The sequence below is a fragment of the Centruroides vittatus genome, unplaced genomic scaffold, assembly GCF_030686945.1.
Source record: "Centruroides vittatus isolate TY-2023 unplaced genomic scaffold, ASM3068694v2 contig_3084, whole genome shotgun sequence".
In the NCBI taxonomy this organism is placed as follows: Eukaryota; Metazoa; Arthropoda; class Arachnida; order Scorpiones; family Buthidae; genus Centruroides; species Centruroides vittatus.
This window is the reverse complement of record NW_027121983.1, coordinates 131,215-149,385: the sequence shown is the minus strand read 5'-3', so window position 1 is coordinate 149,385 and position 18,171 is coordinate 131,215. Positions and strand designations below refer to the sequence as shown.

The 18,171-nt window shown below is 31.7% G+C and overlaps 2 protein-coding genes and 1 long non-coding RNA gene across 3 annotated transcripts in view; 1 reads left to right on the top strand and 2 right to left on the bottom strand.

Annotated features, from left to right (window-relative positions):
- LOC136973094 (trypsin-3-like) overlaps positions 1 to 18,171 on the top strand; it is a 150,697-nt gene that overhangs the window by 49,443 nt on the left and 83,083 nt on the right. The window lies entirely within an intron of this gene.
- LOC136973092 (nose resistant to fluoxetine protein 6-like) lies at positions 1,334 to 9,111 on the bottom strand. Its single transcript, XM_067267784.1, has 9 exons — positions 9,095 to 9,111; positions 7,558 to 7,644; positions 7,309 to 7,471; positions 7,149 to 7,228; positions 6,294 to 6,413; positions 6,072 to 6,195; positions 4,794 to 4,980; positions 3,210 to 3,352; positions 1,334 to 2,115 (listed from the first exon to the last, which is right to left on the bottom strand). Exons 2-9 carry the CDS (start codon positions 7,581 to 7,583, stop codon positions 1,939 to 1,941), a joined length of 1,020 nt encoding a protein of 339 aa, XP_067123885.1. The 5' UTR covers positions 7,584 to 7,644; positions 9,095 to 9,111; the 3' UTR covers positions 1,334 to 1,938.
- Positions 10,716 to 16,268, bottom strand: LOC136973091 (uncharacterized). Its single transcript, XR_010880435.1, has 3 exons — positions 16,183 to 16,268; positions 14,104 to 14,198; positions 10,716 to 10,836 (listed from the first exon to the last, which is right to left on the bottom strand). It is a non-coding gene; the product is annotated as an uncharacterized lncRNA (long non-coding RNA).

The following is an 18,171-nucleotide window of genomic DNA, read 5'->3' as shown; positions in this document are numbered from 1 at the left end:
ACCTCATTTCTGTCAAGAGATTGAAATGGTGAAGAGAGGTCGCACCTTCGCACAGTCGCCGACCTATATTCAAATGCTCAGTGTGAACGGAATATTAGGCCCACAAGCCATTAGTGTATGTAGAGTTTTATGACATATTATCGAAAGATCTATAAAATATATTAAATGTTGTTAAATTCCTTTTCTGTTACTGTCTCAAATTAAGCGTTTAAATTATGTGTTAATTTATTAGTTTGGTTTCCGTTCTTTGAGATTTGCCCCAATAAAGCGGCTTCCCCAATTAACCGGTGTCCCAATTAAACGGAATCGACTGAATTTTAGTATAAAACTGAAATCGAAACGTCCACACCTTGATAGAAATGACAAAATCCGTATTGTTCCAGAAGTTCCTTGTTATTACAGCAAGGCAATTGAAGAGCTAGATAACGTTGCGCCATGTAGTGGGGACGAGAAACGTAAATCTGGTTCCTCTTTTAGAATTCGGATTACTTTTCCATACTTCAGCCGAAATTCACCAAACTCTGAAAAACTATCATGCAACTGTTTGGCTTTATATTTCAGTAAACAACAAACAAAAATGTCAATATACTCTTTTGTTACTAAGCGTCAAAAAGGTGAAAGTCGACACTTCAATTTTTTAAACATAACTTTTCTCAGACTTAATTATATTCTAAAACGTAATTTATGCAAAGAACATGTTTATCGAGAGAATTTTTTCACCAAAACTGTCAAAATTTACCGTGGAAATTTCGTTTTAAAATTCAGACAAAAAAGTGCAAACTACTAACGTTTGCACTTTAGTAGTTTGAGCTTCCCCAGGCAACTAGAAGCCACCTGGTAAATATTTATTTTCAGCTGCCATTAAGTGGCTTATCTTTGTGAAATAATTTCAATCCGAATGTATAATATCATTGGATGGTAATAAAGTTTAAATTGTTAAAAATTATAGATATTGCTTACATATATAATATACGAATTTATATTTTTATATTCCTAAAATTCTCTGTAACTAAATGTAAAATTGAAATGAGAATGACCAGATTCATTTCAATTGATCAATCTGTTGATGCTAAGCTGTGTTGCGTATTGTATTAAATAAACACATTTACATGTTAAACTTAACTAACACTATTGGACATATAAACTAATAATATTACAGAAATATAAGTAAACACAATATAAAGATTTTAGATTTAAAATAGTATAGTACAGCGTAGAATTTACACAAACTCGAGATAGTATGGAAAATAAATAAGATCGAAACTTCACTAATAACAGTATCTCAAGTAAATTTTAACTGTTGATATTAAAATACTCCTGCGGTAACAAAATGTACAGATCCTTTTATATACTTTATTAACAAACATAATTCACAATTTTGACATTGAAAAAAGCGCAAATACATAATCATAAGTTGGCCTACACGAAGACTCAATATTCGACGAAAGAATTTAATTTAATAGAACAAACATTCTTTTAAGACATTCATGCTAAACACAAATTTTATCCATGCAGAACTTCTGAATTTGGTCACCACGCTCAAGATGTAAAACCCAAATATCACTTTGTCCTATGGCCGACATAATTCATTAGTTGTGATGCTTCTCAAATGCGGTGTGATATTGTCTTTCGTTCTTGCCAAATTCGCAATATGTTCTTAATAAAGCACATTTTTAAGTGTCTCCTCTTTTTCGTTGCTTGCACCCAAAGTGCCACTGTGGTGAGTATTGGACTATGATTTTACTCAAATATTTTCTTTGTGGCCAGAAATGTCACCATGGATTGCATTTGGACAGCCGTGAATAATAAATTGTTTCTTTAGACAATATTTAATATTTGTTTACTCAAATTGTGTTTATGAATAAAAATAAAAGTTTTATAGAAGTATAATTCATTACACTATAAAAATTATAATGTATTAAATTTAACAGTTATTAGTTATTCGTACTTCTTCATTGTGTGAAGTTGACAGTTATTTGTTTGTGTTAAAGTTTTTCTCGAATTACTTTTGTGAAATATCATTTTGAAAATAGCATTAAATGGCGCTTCTACAAATAAATATAAAACGAAGGATGCGACAATAGAAAAAAGTGTGCTGAATAGATATAACATCCTCTGTAAAAGAAAAAAGTGACAATTATAATAAATTATTATTAAACTATAATATGAGAAATTCAAAGTGAAGAAATATTTCATGCTAAACCAACGTTAACGGTACAAATGTAAGTTAAGATCGTTCACACCAGTGACTTTCAGTAACAGAATGACTAAAAGTCACTTTTTTACTGGAGCTTTGTTACTGACTTGTAGCGGTAATAAAGTAACATTCTGAGTTACAGAGCTTTGTTACTGCTAGAAATCCTCATTGAAATAACACTGCAGTGCTTCAATGGAGTCAAGCACTCAAGTGACTGGTTTTGTAGCCGAGAGAGAAAAGTGCAATATGTTCCATTCCAGTCGCTGTCGCTATATGACTGTTGCAATTAATGAACACACTCTATGAAATAATAGGCGATTATTTTGTCGTAACTTTCCGTGCAAATCTCATATATTTATTTAAGTGGAATCTGTTTACGTAGCGTCACAATTACGCTATCCAGGGAAATACGTTTGCTGTTTTTTTCATATCTTAAAAAAGGATATATTTCACAAAACTGCTCTTTTAGTAGCTGCCAGACTACGACAGGATAAACCCAATATTGTCTTTGTATTCCATTACGAGGCCACGTAAGAAGAAATGAAATACACGCAAGTACTACAAAACCTATTCTAATGCTGAAAACTATAAATTTTAAATCTTTCGGGTATTTTTGAATCGCAATTACATATTTGTTGCTCATGTGGTTGGCAATGCGATGAATCGCAAGTGATTCTTCGCATAGCCAACACACGAGCAACCAGCGATTTTTTTGTAGCGCGACTAATAGTCACCTGTGTGAAATGCTCTAAGGCTTACATGATTATAATTTTGTATAAATCCAATAATGGGAGCTTTAAATAAAGACATTTAAGTCACTACGATTGGAAAAATAAAGGAGATATGAAACCGTTTGAAAAATTCCAACATTCTGTATATTAAAAGCCAGTCTGAAAAAGTACTGTAAATATGTTAGAAAATTATGATAAAAATGGTATTATAAACTGTAAAAAATATCTTATTACAGTATTGTCACAAACTGTTATGACTATTTAGTAAATAAATTTCTTACCAAAGTCACGATTGAAAGATAAAAAGGTTTTTTACTGCAAGCGATGATGTATATTATAATAGAGACGTGTACTATATAGAGAGATACATTTAGACGATCCAATATCAAAAATACGTTATGAGACAAAAACCTTTTAACTGCACCTACAATATATAAAAAATGAATTAGTAATTTATTCCATAATATACAGTGGATGATCAGTTAACGAACAAATCGGATAACAAATACTTTGGAAAAAGATTTTTATATTCGGACAACGAGCACATGTTCTTTTAACGAACAGCTCACAGAACAAACACAAGAGAAACCGACGTAAAATAATGAATACCGATTGGTCTTCTCTTGTCTTCAGGCAACAATTCGAAACTTTTCGGAGTACGGGGAGATGCTCAACCCGGTATATACTGATCGAATAGTATTCCTCCGAACTTTGAAACTCTCCCTTGAAATTCCAGTCTTTTATTTTTCTGACAGACACAATTCTTTCATAGTATTCGCGAGACTGTCGGGCGAGCACTCGTTAAGTTTTGCAAGGGTTTTTATTTTCGAAAGATGAGAGTATAATAGCAAAGGTAGAGAATGGACAAAAGATGTCTGAAGTTGCTGGGCAGTATCGCTCAAACAGGTCTACAGTAGGCCACAGTTCAATCTTATCTAAGAAACATACAGTATAATCAAGAAGGCTCAAGCAGGTTAAAAAGCAACAAAAATCACATTTCAGAAATAAAGAACATTGAAGAGCTCATAATGGTATCCGAAACGGATCTGACGACAGAAGAACGCCAAGAACTCTTGAATGAAGAACACCAAGAAACTCGGCGAAATATGTTTTCTTCTGAAAAAGAGGATATCTGCTATTAAACACTTTTGAAGAAGAGGGAGAATGTCAGAACAACGGTCTTAGAATGGTATCAAAACCAAGTTGAGGTTAATAGGCTTAGGGATCGCTACAATTACAATGCTATTAATTACTTCCGAAAAATCCTGAAGAAGAAAGAAAAGCAATCGACATTAGACAGATTCTTTAACCCCCACAAACGGAAAAAAACATGACTAATAAAAATGCAAGACTGTGTATATATGTATTTTTATTATATACATATAAATAAACATAGTAGGAAAGTATATATCTTTTTTATTTTTTAAGATCTCCAGAACGAATTAATCAAATTTCCATAAAAACCTATGATAAATCGATAATTTGTTAACGAAAAATTTGGATAGCGAACGAAGTCTTGGAACGAATTATTGTCGTTAACCGATCACCAATTGTATTTTATAAACTTTTCATATTAACCAAGAAAGTTTCTTACACTTAAGAACAAAAACAAGATAATATAACAGGCGATAGTATATAGGCAAGGTTTAGTGTTGTCAATATTGAAGCTACTGTTATCAAGCAATATGACATCATTAAAAGGAAATAGGTAAAATTTGATGACCTTGAAATAATCATCAGAGTCCACGACGAGTGAGAAAAGGTGATGTTAAATATTAATAAATTTAAAAATTTATAACTTAACCGCAACATCTCTTCTGTACTAACGTACAAAACTTATGCATTAAATTTTAAATACTACTCACCTCCGCCTCTATTAGTAAATGCAATGCACATCCATATTTGGCCAGTTAACCACAGGTAAGTTGAAAACACTCTAAACAACAGAACTATATTTTCATTCGGCGATATATCCTTTGTATATCCGTGTAACCCGTATATTGAAAATAACATTAATGTGATTGAGCATATCCAAAATATGAAACTTGTTTTCTAAAACAGAAGATTAAATATACATTTAAACTTTCTTACAATTATGACAAAAATTAATTTAAAAAAAAGAGAATAAACAGGTGTTAGATAGATGATCGGCATTACTCTGTTCATAACAGAAAAACTATAATGTACAGGCGCAAGACACTAGTAGTTTGGGGTAGAGAGCATATATTTTAAATTAAATAAATTAAAAAAGTTTGATGAAAATTTTCAGTTCGGCATTGTGACGATGTCACAATAAAAGAGAAATATTTATTATGAAAAAAATATATTGGTTTCGTTTTTAACATATCTAACTCCGTTCTCTAGATTAAGAAAAGACAAATGAACCGACATCGACAGTATACGTCTACAATTTTTTCAAATTTCACCCAACTGTAAAGAAATTTAGATACATATTTTATTGTCCACCAGTAGTGAAGTAGATAACATCAGTAATGTTATTCGCATTTGAGAATTTTCGGATTTTTTTCTTATGTTACTACTATGTACAAAGGGCTTCTTTCCTATAAACTAAGAAGATTCATAGAAAGCACCACGCTTGGCAGATTGTACATGTATTGTGTTATTTTGTTCCATTAATTCCATCTAAATTGTTATATTGCAGCAATAGGGTTATTTTGATGTAGCTACCCATTATAAAAATATTATTATTTAACTCTAGTTTTATGTTATTTTCATTCTAGCTGCACATTTCAGCTAATTACCTTTTTACCACTTAATTACTTCTTAAAAATTCGTCTTAAATAGAACTTCGACAATCCCACCTGTGGCCAAGTGATTAAAACCACTGAACGCTAGTAGTTAGTGCTTGGTTCTCATCTAAACAACGGAAGATCAGTACGTATCTGATCTACCGAGGAGGGATGTCTATCGAAAGGACTTTCTCTGGAAAAATGACCTTTACTAAGATGTTAAAAAACTGAAGACATCCAAATTCGACATGGCCAACTCAGATGCGAATCAGCGACTGGAACTACAAGTGATCAGTGGATTTATCCACTGGACTACTGGTGGGCTACTTTGTAAATGTATGAAATTCAGACATTGTTTTCATGATATAGTTCATAAGGTGAAAATACACCTACCTTTCCGAATTTCAGGATTTTTCCTTCTGATAAAAGGTATCCAACCAACAATCCCATACAGTAACTACTTAAATGTATGGTATACGGTTTCATTTGAATGTGTTCGAGATATCTCAATGTTTTCCTAAAAGTAAAAAATGCAGATATTTTAAGTTAAGTAATTAATTGTACTGAAGATTGGTAATATTAATTAACAATAAACTATTAATTACAATAGCGTACTCTATGTCAAAAGAATATCCAGACGTGACTGAGCAATCAGAAATTAAGAGAATTGCAAAGTTCATCGCAAATCCGATTAAACTAAGTAAGGTCATCGTTATAATTCCAAACGTTCGCCACCTGTAAATAAATAATACTATAGTGTAATATGAACGTTTTAACTTATAACTTTTTAGATTCTTTGAAATTGACAAATCATTTTTGGTAAACAATCAGTGTGTTTGCCTCTTAAAGTGGCTTAAATAGAGCCGGACAAAAAAACGAATTACACAGTTCGTTGCAATTGTGACGGACTATGTCATTAGTTTTCTTATCGAGTTGTATTAAAGCCGCTTTACCAGACAATATGACTAATAACACAGAATATTCGTGAAAGGATCGCATTGATGGTATATGAGAACTCATCACCATAGACAATTTGCCAAACGATGTCCCTCGAGTGGTTTCCTAGGTTCTCTTCGCGTTTCTAACACAAAATCGAGTCAGTTTGTCATAAAAATTCTCAAGGGAGACACTCACTTTAGTAAATCACCCATACTTTGGACTTATGTTACTCTTATATCATCAATCCGATCCAGATAAATAGATATGAATTTCAGTTACTCATTTACAAAAATTTCGAAATGCAGCATTGTTATTACTACAAAATATGTTATGCAATCGAATCTTCATAACGCCCACATGTAAACTGTGGCCATTTTTTAATAAACGTCGAACAAAACTACTTACAAAATAACTTCTAAAAATCAACCATATTTTTTCTCCTCACCAGTGGCATGTATTTATACTGTATACAATGTAAAAGACAGTATATTCGAATTATTGTTTCCATTATAATCAATTCGATTTTCTTACCTGTCAACTATAAATAATACGGGTGCAGTTATAATATTCAATTGGAATATTGCATTCATAATCCACATGTGAAGAATTAACTGCAAGAAAAATAAATTATACATTACTGATTTATCTTAGACATAAGAATAGTATTAAGTTTAAGTTTATTTTTATTTACCGATAGTTGAATTTTATAGAAATTCGATATATGTAAAACGTATTTCCACATATTCTCTTCAATTGCAGTGACATGTTCCTGTAGAAAATACGAATGGGGACCATCAGAAAAAATTGGTAATATAATAGCAATTGCCGAAGCACACAGCACTGGATACGTTAACCTGAAACATCAAAATTGAAGAAATATGCAATAAAGTTTATTATCAAACCATAAAATAAGTTTGTAAGAAGAAATGATTTTTCAAACCTGATGAATCTCTTCACAACAAACATAATATAGTAGAAAATAGAATGCCTTACATTATTTCTTCGTAGATAAAGTAATAGAAATCCGCTATGTAGAAAATTGAAAACATACATTATACTCTCGAGTTTCGTAGGCCTCTGTAGACGAACAATTCGGTTAATCACGTAGTAAAAATGACATGTACGAATCCTTATTTAAAGGTGCTTAACTCAAATTAAATAATAAAAATTGATTAATATAATATTATTATTTATTAATACTAGTAGTACTGAATTCCTTATAACTCCTGCAATTTTTGTCCAATCCAGATGAAATTTTGTCTTGTTCTTTATGTTACAACAGGTAGGAAAAACTATTTAATCTATAGAAATATTAGCAACTTTTCTTGAATTTTTGAAATTTCTACTATTCTCAAATCTGCAATCTCTACTTTTTCGTAAAAAAAATTCTGTCATGCTTGACATGGAAATTTCAAGTATAATATATTACAATATTGATTGCATGTGTAGGCATTTTTATGCATGAAATACTGATAAAAGGATTAAAGAAAATACTTTGTTTTGAAGTTCGGAAACGGACTGATCCATTTGATATTGTTTATTATCAGAAAATTTATTTGGTTTTAGAATAAATCACATCTTAGTGTTCATTCTGGAAAGCGTGGTACGTGATAGCGAAGGAGACAAGTATTTTGTCTTAATTCTTAACAGCAGTTCCTGTAAGCACAAAGATAAAGTCATTCCTAGTCTAATGAATAATAGAACTCTCATTGTTTCTTATTCAAATTTGTAACATTTGTCACAACTTTGACATTGTCGTATAAATTTATATTATATATTTTTAAAGACTTCAAGTGCACTAAAGTTTTTGCTTTAAGTCTAATTAAAAATTTAATATTTAATATATAATACATAATTTCCCTCGAAAATACACCACGTTTGAAGCTGTATACCAAATTAAAATTAATATTTTTCAAGAAATAGCAATTGGATTAAAGAAAGCTCCGAGGTTTCATATTTTTAAAAATTAATATTACGCTGGGCACATGAATGAGCAAAATCGCTCATGTGGATACCCAACATTTAAGAATAGAAACTTCCATTTTCAGTTTACATTCTCCCCTTTTCATTACCGAAAATAAACTAATAAATGCAATCGATATACACTCCAGCATTGGAAGACACACTGAAAAAGTTTTTGTATTTGAGTGCTTCCATGTATAGAGCAGCATTATCTGTAATTGGGAGCAGCAACAATTGATATTTCCAACTTTATGTAGAATTGTTCGAACGAAAATCTTAAATTTACTATCCAGCTTATAATCTGTTCTACAGTGCTGAGTTAAAAAATGCACCGTGGAGTGTAAATACAACAATCAAACAAGTCTTATGAACTCCCCTGTTTAACAGTTAGCCATTATTGTGCTATAAACAAACTACAAATTATGAAACTTACAAATTAAGACAAACCAAGTCTCTACAATTTTATACAAAATTTACTGAAATGATAGAAAACGAAAACAGTGTAAATTAATTACCTGAAGAAAAAGGATGATTCGACAATTGCACCTCCATGCGTTATCGTTGCAATATCAAAATCAAACATTATTTGGAAATAATTTCGAAAATTTCCTAAAATTATATTTTAAAATTATATAGTTTAAAATGTAATTATAAATATTTTAGGAATTCAAATATATACACATAAATTTGAAACATTTTACAACATTATAATTTGAATTAGATAGAGTAAATTACCTAAATAAATAGGACTTAACAATTTGAAAAGCTTATCACACCAAGGCCGACAGAAAAAAAGACTAAAAGCATTGTTTATTATTATAATTTGAATTTATTAAAATTAAAATGTAAATTGTTTCTATTTTTTTAACAGAAAAATATGAAACACTCATCTAAACACAGTGTTCATCAGGATAATGGACTAGTAATGTACTGTACTTTATTAAGACAATAGTTCAGTGATAATATAAAACAATCTTACACTACAAAGTTCGACATAATGTTCAACTCATAGGAATGGATTTGTGTATGAATTAATGGATTATGGATTATAGCACTAGCGTGCTATAATCCATTGGCAAGAAGATGTGTCGTGAAGGACTTTCTAAGAGTAGTTTCTCTTAGAAAGTCCTTCACGACCCCTTCTTACATGTTTGGTTCGTGAAGAAAATTCCTCGTGGTCTGTTCGTTAATGAGGCCCAAATCGGCAATCAAATACCAATCAATAGTTTTACCCACTCAATCACTCTGTATTTTCCACTGCGGCTTATAGATGAAGTAAGAAGACCGGAGAATAGAATGAAATAATCCATTCCCAGTAAAATATATTTTGTAAAACATTTAAATTTTAGATGAATTAGTGCTGTTTGATAGAGATTAATAAAGAAGGATACTGTGTACGAACACTTGAAGTAATTCTAAGAATCAAGCAGCTAATTAACCTAACAAATTGCATAATAAAGTACTTGTTTTCCGTTAACCGACCGCTGATTTTAAAAACATCTCTTGTCCACTTAAACCTTTCAGTCAAATCAAAGAAAAGAAAAAAACAAGGTTTATTGTGTTATAACCCTACTTACTGAAAGCAAAAGTGTTTCGTATTCTACTTCTCCAGACCGGCAAGAGTTTATTTTCGTGACGATTTTCATTGTATTATACAAATTTACAGAATAATTAAAAATAATTAATTTGGACAAAAGATCTTTGACACTAAAGATAGGAACAAATTTCGTATAAAAAGCAACATTTAAAACGCGTGTATTATGAAAATAGAGCATATTCCTAGTTAAACATTGAAATTCGCTTGTAGCGCTTGTCCTCAGTTGCTCATTTTTCGGAGCAAACAATTCCTTGTTTATTCTGAGGAACGAGGATATCTCATTGTGTAAAATTATTGTTTTTCTACAGTTGACGCTAGCATATATCAGTTTATATTTACCTACTATATAGGAAAAGAATATACGTAAATGTAACTAATGAATATGCACAATAGGAACATTATACAAGTAAAAATAAAAACAGATTACATTATTTATTCACCTAAAGATAAATTAAGTAAATAGTGTTTCGTACGCTTTCCATTTCTTACCTGTTGAAGGAAAATAAAACATAGAGTTTATTACGTGAGGATAAATCAAACCAGTCATTAGTATAAATTTCATGCCACAAATCCATTTTGTTTCTTCTTTAATTTTGACATGAGCAAGTTCTTGTATAGATGCATTAAGAGAGACAGACAGAAAATCATTCAAAATCTTCACTGAAAATACAAAATACATCAATAGGTATAACAATATATTATTATTTAAATTTCAAAAGTATATTGAAAATTTTTAAAAATTATTTTAATTATTTTAAATTTAAAGATATGATGCAATGCGTTAGTAAAATCACTCCTCAGTGAGCGTGGAAACAAATAGGTTATCCAGGAACAAAATAATGAAGTCACAGGCATAATAAGTTATGACCTTACTACTCGGCTGAGCCATACGGATGTGACCACTGCGAGGGACTGTACGATCGTAATGTACTGTACAACAGTGGCGTGCCGTCATTGGAAGCGATGGAAGCGCCGATTCCACCTTCCAATGACCTTCCATTGTATTTTATAAAATATAAATTTTCATATTTTAACGTACTTTGCATTAATTAAAATTAATATTTTATTATAACTGCATTATGTATCTTTTACAAATTTCTATACTACATGTGAAAAAAACGATAAGATTGCTATTGTATATTCGAATAATTCAGTGGCGGAAGGAGTGTCGAAACCGGGTCAGTTTCCAATCAGCCAGATTATATAGGCATTGGCACGTGCGGTTTACAGAGCGCCAACCTCACGCGGTTTAGCTGGTAGAAGCAACACACGCATAAGGCTTCTAATTTTATATCCCGGACCGGTTGTGGGCTGTTAGCCGCCTGCATGCTAGATATTCGGCCGCTCTCGCCCGATTATGTGAATCATGAGTAGACTAGATCAAGGGCGGGCAACCCCCGACCCGCGGGCCAGCTACGGCTCGCAAAAAGTTTCTATCCGGCCCGCGAAATCTTTAATAGATTATTAAATTGTTAATACAGTAGAGCATCGATTATCCGACTTAATTGGAGACTGGGGTTAGTCGGATAACTGAAAAGTCGAATAACCGAAAAGTATGAAAAAATACATTATTAGTATAGTGTATTAGGCCTGGTTTAAATACTAGCCTCTCTATCATGGTCGAGCCAGTGCTGCCAGCTAAAACATGCAAAAATTTAACAAAAATAATATTAAAGTAGCCAAGACAACCAAATATTGTAGCGCCACATTACTAGCGGACATTTGAATTTGCCGACTAGAACGTGGTCGGTTAAAAAATAAGTCGGTTAATCGGGGGTCAGATAATCGATGTTCTACTGTAGTTATTATTCCAATTCTTTGTAATTTTCGAAAACGATAAGAGAAATAAATGTAGTAATTAACTTTTTATTTATTTATTTCATATTTGCAGACTAAAAAAATTACAAGTCACAAGAAGGTGTCAATTAACTACTACGGCTCGCAGAAAAAACGTAAAATTTATTCTGGCCCATGTTATAAAAAAGGTTGCCCATCCTAGACTAGATTTATAACTTAACCCAACCGATAGGAATTTACTGGCATGTTTTTATGATAGTTCTGTATAGTTGACAGGAGTTTTAAAAAAAATCCATTAAAATATTTGATATATTTATTCTGCGTTTATTCTGCTCTCCCATCTTATATTACTACGGATTTCAATGTTAAACCGGTGATATTACGATTTAGTATGTCCCATTGTAAAGGGATGCAGAAAAATCGTGTACAGTGTTAAAAAATTAACTGTTACTTTGGCAGCATCATTTACAACCAAATTTAATGAATGAGACGTACTATGGTACGAAAAAAGCTCTAGAATTTATTTTCCTTAAATTTACGATTTATGTATTGGTTGTCATAAAAATTTCTTTCCACTTCTTTCCCAAGACTACAGACATTCAAGTACAAAGTAACCGGTTTCAACTTATTTCTACTTAAGAAGTAGCTAAATAATTAAGCGATTAGGGAATTAGAAATATAAATAAAACCCTGTTGAGAGCCGAAATTTTACTTAAACAGAAGCTTAACCGAACCAATCTCTTGCCGAGTACAGTGGGGTCTGATCTCTTCATAATATTAGATGTAATAAAGACAGAAATTTTTCCAGTTCAATGAGAGTGACCGAAAAGTTGCAAATTTTGGAAATTTCCGTGAACACTTGGTCCTAAAACAAATTAGTTAGAAAACGAAAGACAGACAATCTGTTAAGTTTAACATATTTAGATTTTTACAGCTATGGTGAGAAACGTTTAAAATCTACAACAACCCTGTCGCGTTCTTTGATATATAATAGTGATGCGTCAAAAGAGGCATTTGACATTGACCGGTATCGGTACCCTCGGGATTTGGCACGCACATACCTACCTGGACCGTCTCTGATTCCATTCATTAGCCACTCGTAGGGAGCTATTTCACTAAGTGGATTGTTTTAAGATTTAAAAAGTAAAGAATATTTTGTTATTTTTATGTACGTTTCTTCACAAAGTTATATTAATTATAAGTTTCTTTAAAAGTATATTCACACAATTGAAGAATTTTTTGTACTAGGTATGTATATTCATTACACATTATGTTTTACCAAGTAAGTTTTTTTTATAATTTTAATTTTAGCCCTTATATCGTGGCTAGTGATGCAAAAATTTATTTTAAAAAAGTTTTGGCTCATGACCGTATAATGAAAAAGAAAATATTATTAAACGAGAAAGACCAATGCCTAAATTAAATATAAATACGTCAACAAAAAAATGTCGACATTTTGACGATAAATTTATGACAAATGACGATTTTTTCGTAAAATTGAAGCAATTTAGAAATCAAAGCGGAATAGAATATAACATTGGTAGACAATATAAAATAAATATCGAAAATTATAACAAGATAATTACGATTAATAGATATATCTAAATTAATAGATGTTATATGTTTTTTCTCAAAGCAAGAATTGGCATTTAGAGGGCATAGGGAATTTATTGAACTAATAACGAAGGTAATTATATTGAACTTTGTTATTTATTAAGTACGTCAGATAATCTATTAAAAATACATTTAAAGAAGTATACGGTTTTACTGGCTTATCGAACAAACGAATACGAACGGGCCCTGACGCGCTATTAATTGATTGCCCCTGTAAGTCGGCTTCTTACAGAAACGCAGCTTCCCTATCTTTAAATGTCACGGCACGCCACTGCTGTACAACCCTAAATATTTCCAAGAAAGAAAAATAAATTAAAACATATATTTTTAAATTTTGTCTGTTCTGTAGGCATTCATTACAAGAGAATTTTGAAACCATTATGGGTTAAGAGTTTATGATGAAATAGTTGAAAAATTTTACAATGTAAAAATATGCCTTAAAGGCCAGTGTGATAAATAAAAATCAAAATATGTTATGAATTTAAATAAATATATTTTATATATTCCAAATCTTACCTTTATCTGAAAAATGTAAATTTTTCATTGTCCTAAGTAAATTATCTGCGACAGTTGAAAGCAGTACCAAAATGAAGAAAGATCCAACAAATGACCTACAGAAACATATTAATACATACAACTAGTAATAATTTAATGTTTATAACAATTCTAAACATTTACAGTCGTTCGCGGTCTTTAAAAATTTAAAGGCCGTGAACGTCAGCCGAATGCGCATTTGTATCTGCAAAGAACATTCATTACGGATTTCGGTTAATGTTACCTATGGTTCCAAAATGGCGGCTCGTCTCTGATTCCAGCAAATAGAAGGGAAACAGTGGGAACGCACGTTCTAACCTAATCTAGCCTATTCTAATAATTTGTTGGAAATAATTAGGATAATTTATTAGAATAGGTTAGGTTAGGTTAGGTTAAGACGTGCGTCCCCACTGTTTCCCTTCTTCTATTTACTGGAACCAGAGACGAGCCGCCATTTTGGAACCATAGGTAACATTAACCAGGATTTCTTAGGAGAGTAGAGACATTCAGTTTATATATTCCGTTCCACTTTATATTATAAACTATGAATTAACTTCTGTTAATAATTACATGAATAGATTTGAGTAGCTGATATAAATATTGTTCACCCAAAAAACGAGACTCATAACGTCGGGGTGCAGAACCACTCCAATAGCTTATGACATTACAGGAATAATAAGGAAAAAAATAGTTATATCATGTAAATACAATCAACTTCTCTAATTAAAGCTAAGTTACCCGGTCACAAAATAAGAGTTTTGAGATAATAAACATTTGGTAAATTGTTCTTTGTTTAAGGTATTGGATATAGTTTAATACCGCCTTCTCCTACAAAAAGTAAAATTTCTGTTAAAATGCAAATTTGCAGAAATTAGAGTGTAATTTAAAATTAAACCTTTCATGCAAAATAAATTACTGTTATAATCAAAAAGATATGAAAAATATCCAAATTAGTAGTCTTTTAAAGTTTTAACGTCACCAAAAGATTCACAGTAGACTAAGAAATATTTAATCAAAATTCATTGCATGACTGCTTGTAAGTCCTCCTCTGGCTACTAATAAATCAAATATTCAATAAGTGATGAACATGAAATATATTATTATATAAATACAACTATCACTTATTGAATATTTCATTTATTCAATAGTTTATTCAATAGTTGTTTGACGGGATACGATAATGCAACACATGGACTATCTGCCAATGTAGACTATCTAACCGGTGTTACCGGTAACTGCTGGTTACACCGGTTAGAAAATGTAACCTGAATAACCAACCATTGTCATGACGTCACCGATTGTTCTGCGGTATTTACCGAAGTGACCACGATGACAAAGCGGTTGCAGCGGTTTTCTTCAATTAAAAGTTATCGAACATAACTTATCGTTGTGGTGAATGTGGTTGTGATTTTAAAAATTGATAGGAAAGAAAACATTTTTTTTTTTCCGCTGCACAAAGCGACCAAGAACAGAAAGCCGTGTCGTTCCAAACTTCAGATAGGGCAGGACACACGATCGATGGCCTGCAAATACTATGAAATTATTGATTTCACAGTATAAAGTAAACGAAGATAAATTTTCCTCTGCTACTTGTTTCTAATTAGCTGTTATATATATAATGTAAACCTGAAAATCTTCACGTGGTCAGACACGAACCAGCAACCAACTACCAGTGTTCACTGGTCGCAGTTCAGCATACACTTGGTCATTACTAATGGACTTGTCTAAAGAGAACATATATACGCTGAATTGTATAATGAAATTTGAAAATATATTTCTGTTGTGGGTCTTTTGATTATAAAACGGATAAAACATAAAAAATTATTATTTTGGATATTCATCATACTTGTTTTGTTAATTGTAAAAGTTCATCATCCATTTAGAAAAATCTGAATTACTATTGTTAATTGCATAACTGAAAAGTCTTTTATCAGCAATATTATAATTGTAATAATTAAAGAGCCATTAAATCCTTTAAAATTAATCATTTAGTATAAGGATTAATTATATTTTTTGCTATAGAAATGTAAACAATATACGATACACTAAAACGTAGCTTACAAGCAAATTATTTGGGATGTAGAATAAATCCGCTTTTCATCTAGCTCTGTACATCCTTCCACGACTAATACATCATTTCCGATTACTGTAAACAAAAATTGTAATAAAAGTAAATGAAAACATATTATAACATTAAAATAAAGCGTATGCCTTTTATTTGATAAAAATAATATAAAGACGATTCAACTATTTTTAGTTTAACGATGAGAAGGTCTAAATTCCGAGAACAAAAAGTATAACTTGTTATACATTTTATACACTCTTATCAATTTAGATAAGTTTTTCAATTGACTCTTTTTTTGAATTAGTTCCCGGCCATTATTCATTTGCATAGATTAAAATTATGGGCGCTTATTGTTTCAGAACGGTAGTACAGATGTCAGCTTTAAGTGAAGTACAATGGAAAGTACTTCAGGCCACCTATCGGTAACTTATAAAAGCTACTCCGCATATTCTGTGTCATTGTTTTTTGGTTTTACAGTTAATCAATAGTAATGATTATTTTTTCAAACTGCTGTGCCTCCTCATCGTCCTGGTATTCTTGATTTTACATTTATGATCGCTCATACAGACTGAAAAGCTTAAAGTACAGGTAAAATATTTTCATTTTTTTATGGCTCAAGACTGTCGCCGCTTTTACTTTCTGTGAGTTGTAGACAATCATGCAGATTTTGAGAAATCATGCAGACCTTGGAAATCATGCAGACCTTGAGAAAATGCTTGATTAAATCATCAGGAATCTCATCCCATGCCTACTTCACCCAGTGATTGATATTTTTGCGTGTGTAAGGACGGTGGATCGTCACTAGAATTTAAAGACCGTTTTCCACCGGCACGGAATTGTTGCGGAAAATACACCGAAGCACTAAAGTGTACAAGCATACAGCAATGTCTACAACGTTAGGACATTTCAGGACATGCGAAAGGCATGTCCGTAAAAATGTTATTACAAATATTTTACTTTTCCTAAACAGAGGGCTCTGCGAGATAGGGAACACTGTTGAATGTACTCCACTCCATCTGATAACTATTATCAGTGTTTGAAAAGGACGACTGTAATTGGTGCTTCTCATAAGCAGTGCGATAGTTTCTTTCAAGACTGCCAAATTTATATTTCTTCGAAACACGACAAGTTTTAATTGACCCACCACCAAAACTCACATTCGGTGAAATAGTCTCAAACTGGTGCGCAGCATGCAATATGCGAAGACTCCATGTTGTTTCAAAGTAGCTGACTCAAAGCATTGCAACTGTTGTAGTTTGGGTACAACAATAGTACTGAGCATTTTTTCGAATATCTACGCTGTCATGGAACATGCCACAAGCCCATTTGACCAGCTTCTTCATTGAAGAATGGTACGTGAGTGTTATTCTACACCAGACTGTAACTTTAAAAGCAGTAAAATCTGATGAAATAACGTGTTTTCCTCAGTTCAAATGCAATAGTTATGCATGTCATCGAAATGAAAATGATTTGTCATTTCATAGAATCTCCAATGACCATGTAATATTCATTTTTATTTTTGCAAGAAACCTTAATGTGAATATTAATCGTGATTCCCTTTCTGGCATTAAACCACAGCTGGCTATACTGATCTTATATAGATAATAATGCACCAATATTTCAGGACTTTCCTATACAGGATACAACTACTGTGACACTACCTGTGAATTATCAGAAATTGCAACGTTATTTGTTCATTAACTCAACAACAACAGCAGGTGGTTTTACTTTCCCGGCTGTTATGTGCATAACAAGGGAAAGTAATGGAATCGAGTCAAATTTGACCCTCCGAGTTCTTTGCAAATTTCCACGTTTTCAGACCCTGAACTCGAAAAAGTTAAAATAACAGCTAAAATATTCCGTGTATATTCGTGAATGAATGCGTGTGTGTGTGTTGACGTCTATTTCGCTTAATTAATATGTCAAGACAGGATAAAGAAAAACGAAATTTAATAAGGTAGCTTTTATATAAGTGGCATTGATGT

Bases quoted from the DNA above. Each gene is read 5' to 3' on its own strand.
- LOC136973092 (XM_067267784.1), bottom strand. From the start codon at position 7,583: ATGTTTGTTGTGAAGAGATTCATCAG. The intron at 7,472-7,557 runs GTTTGAAAAATC...TTGATGTTTCAG, and splicing joins GTTGTGAAGAGATTCATCAG to GTTAACGTATCCAGTGCTGT. The intron at 6,196-6,293 runs GTACGCTATTGT...TTTTACTTTTAG, and splicing joins GGATATTCTTTTGACATAGA to GAAAACATTGAGATATCTCG.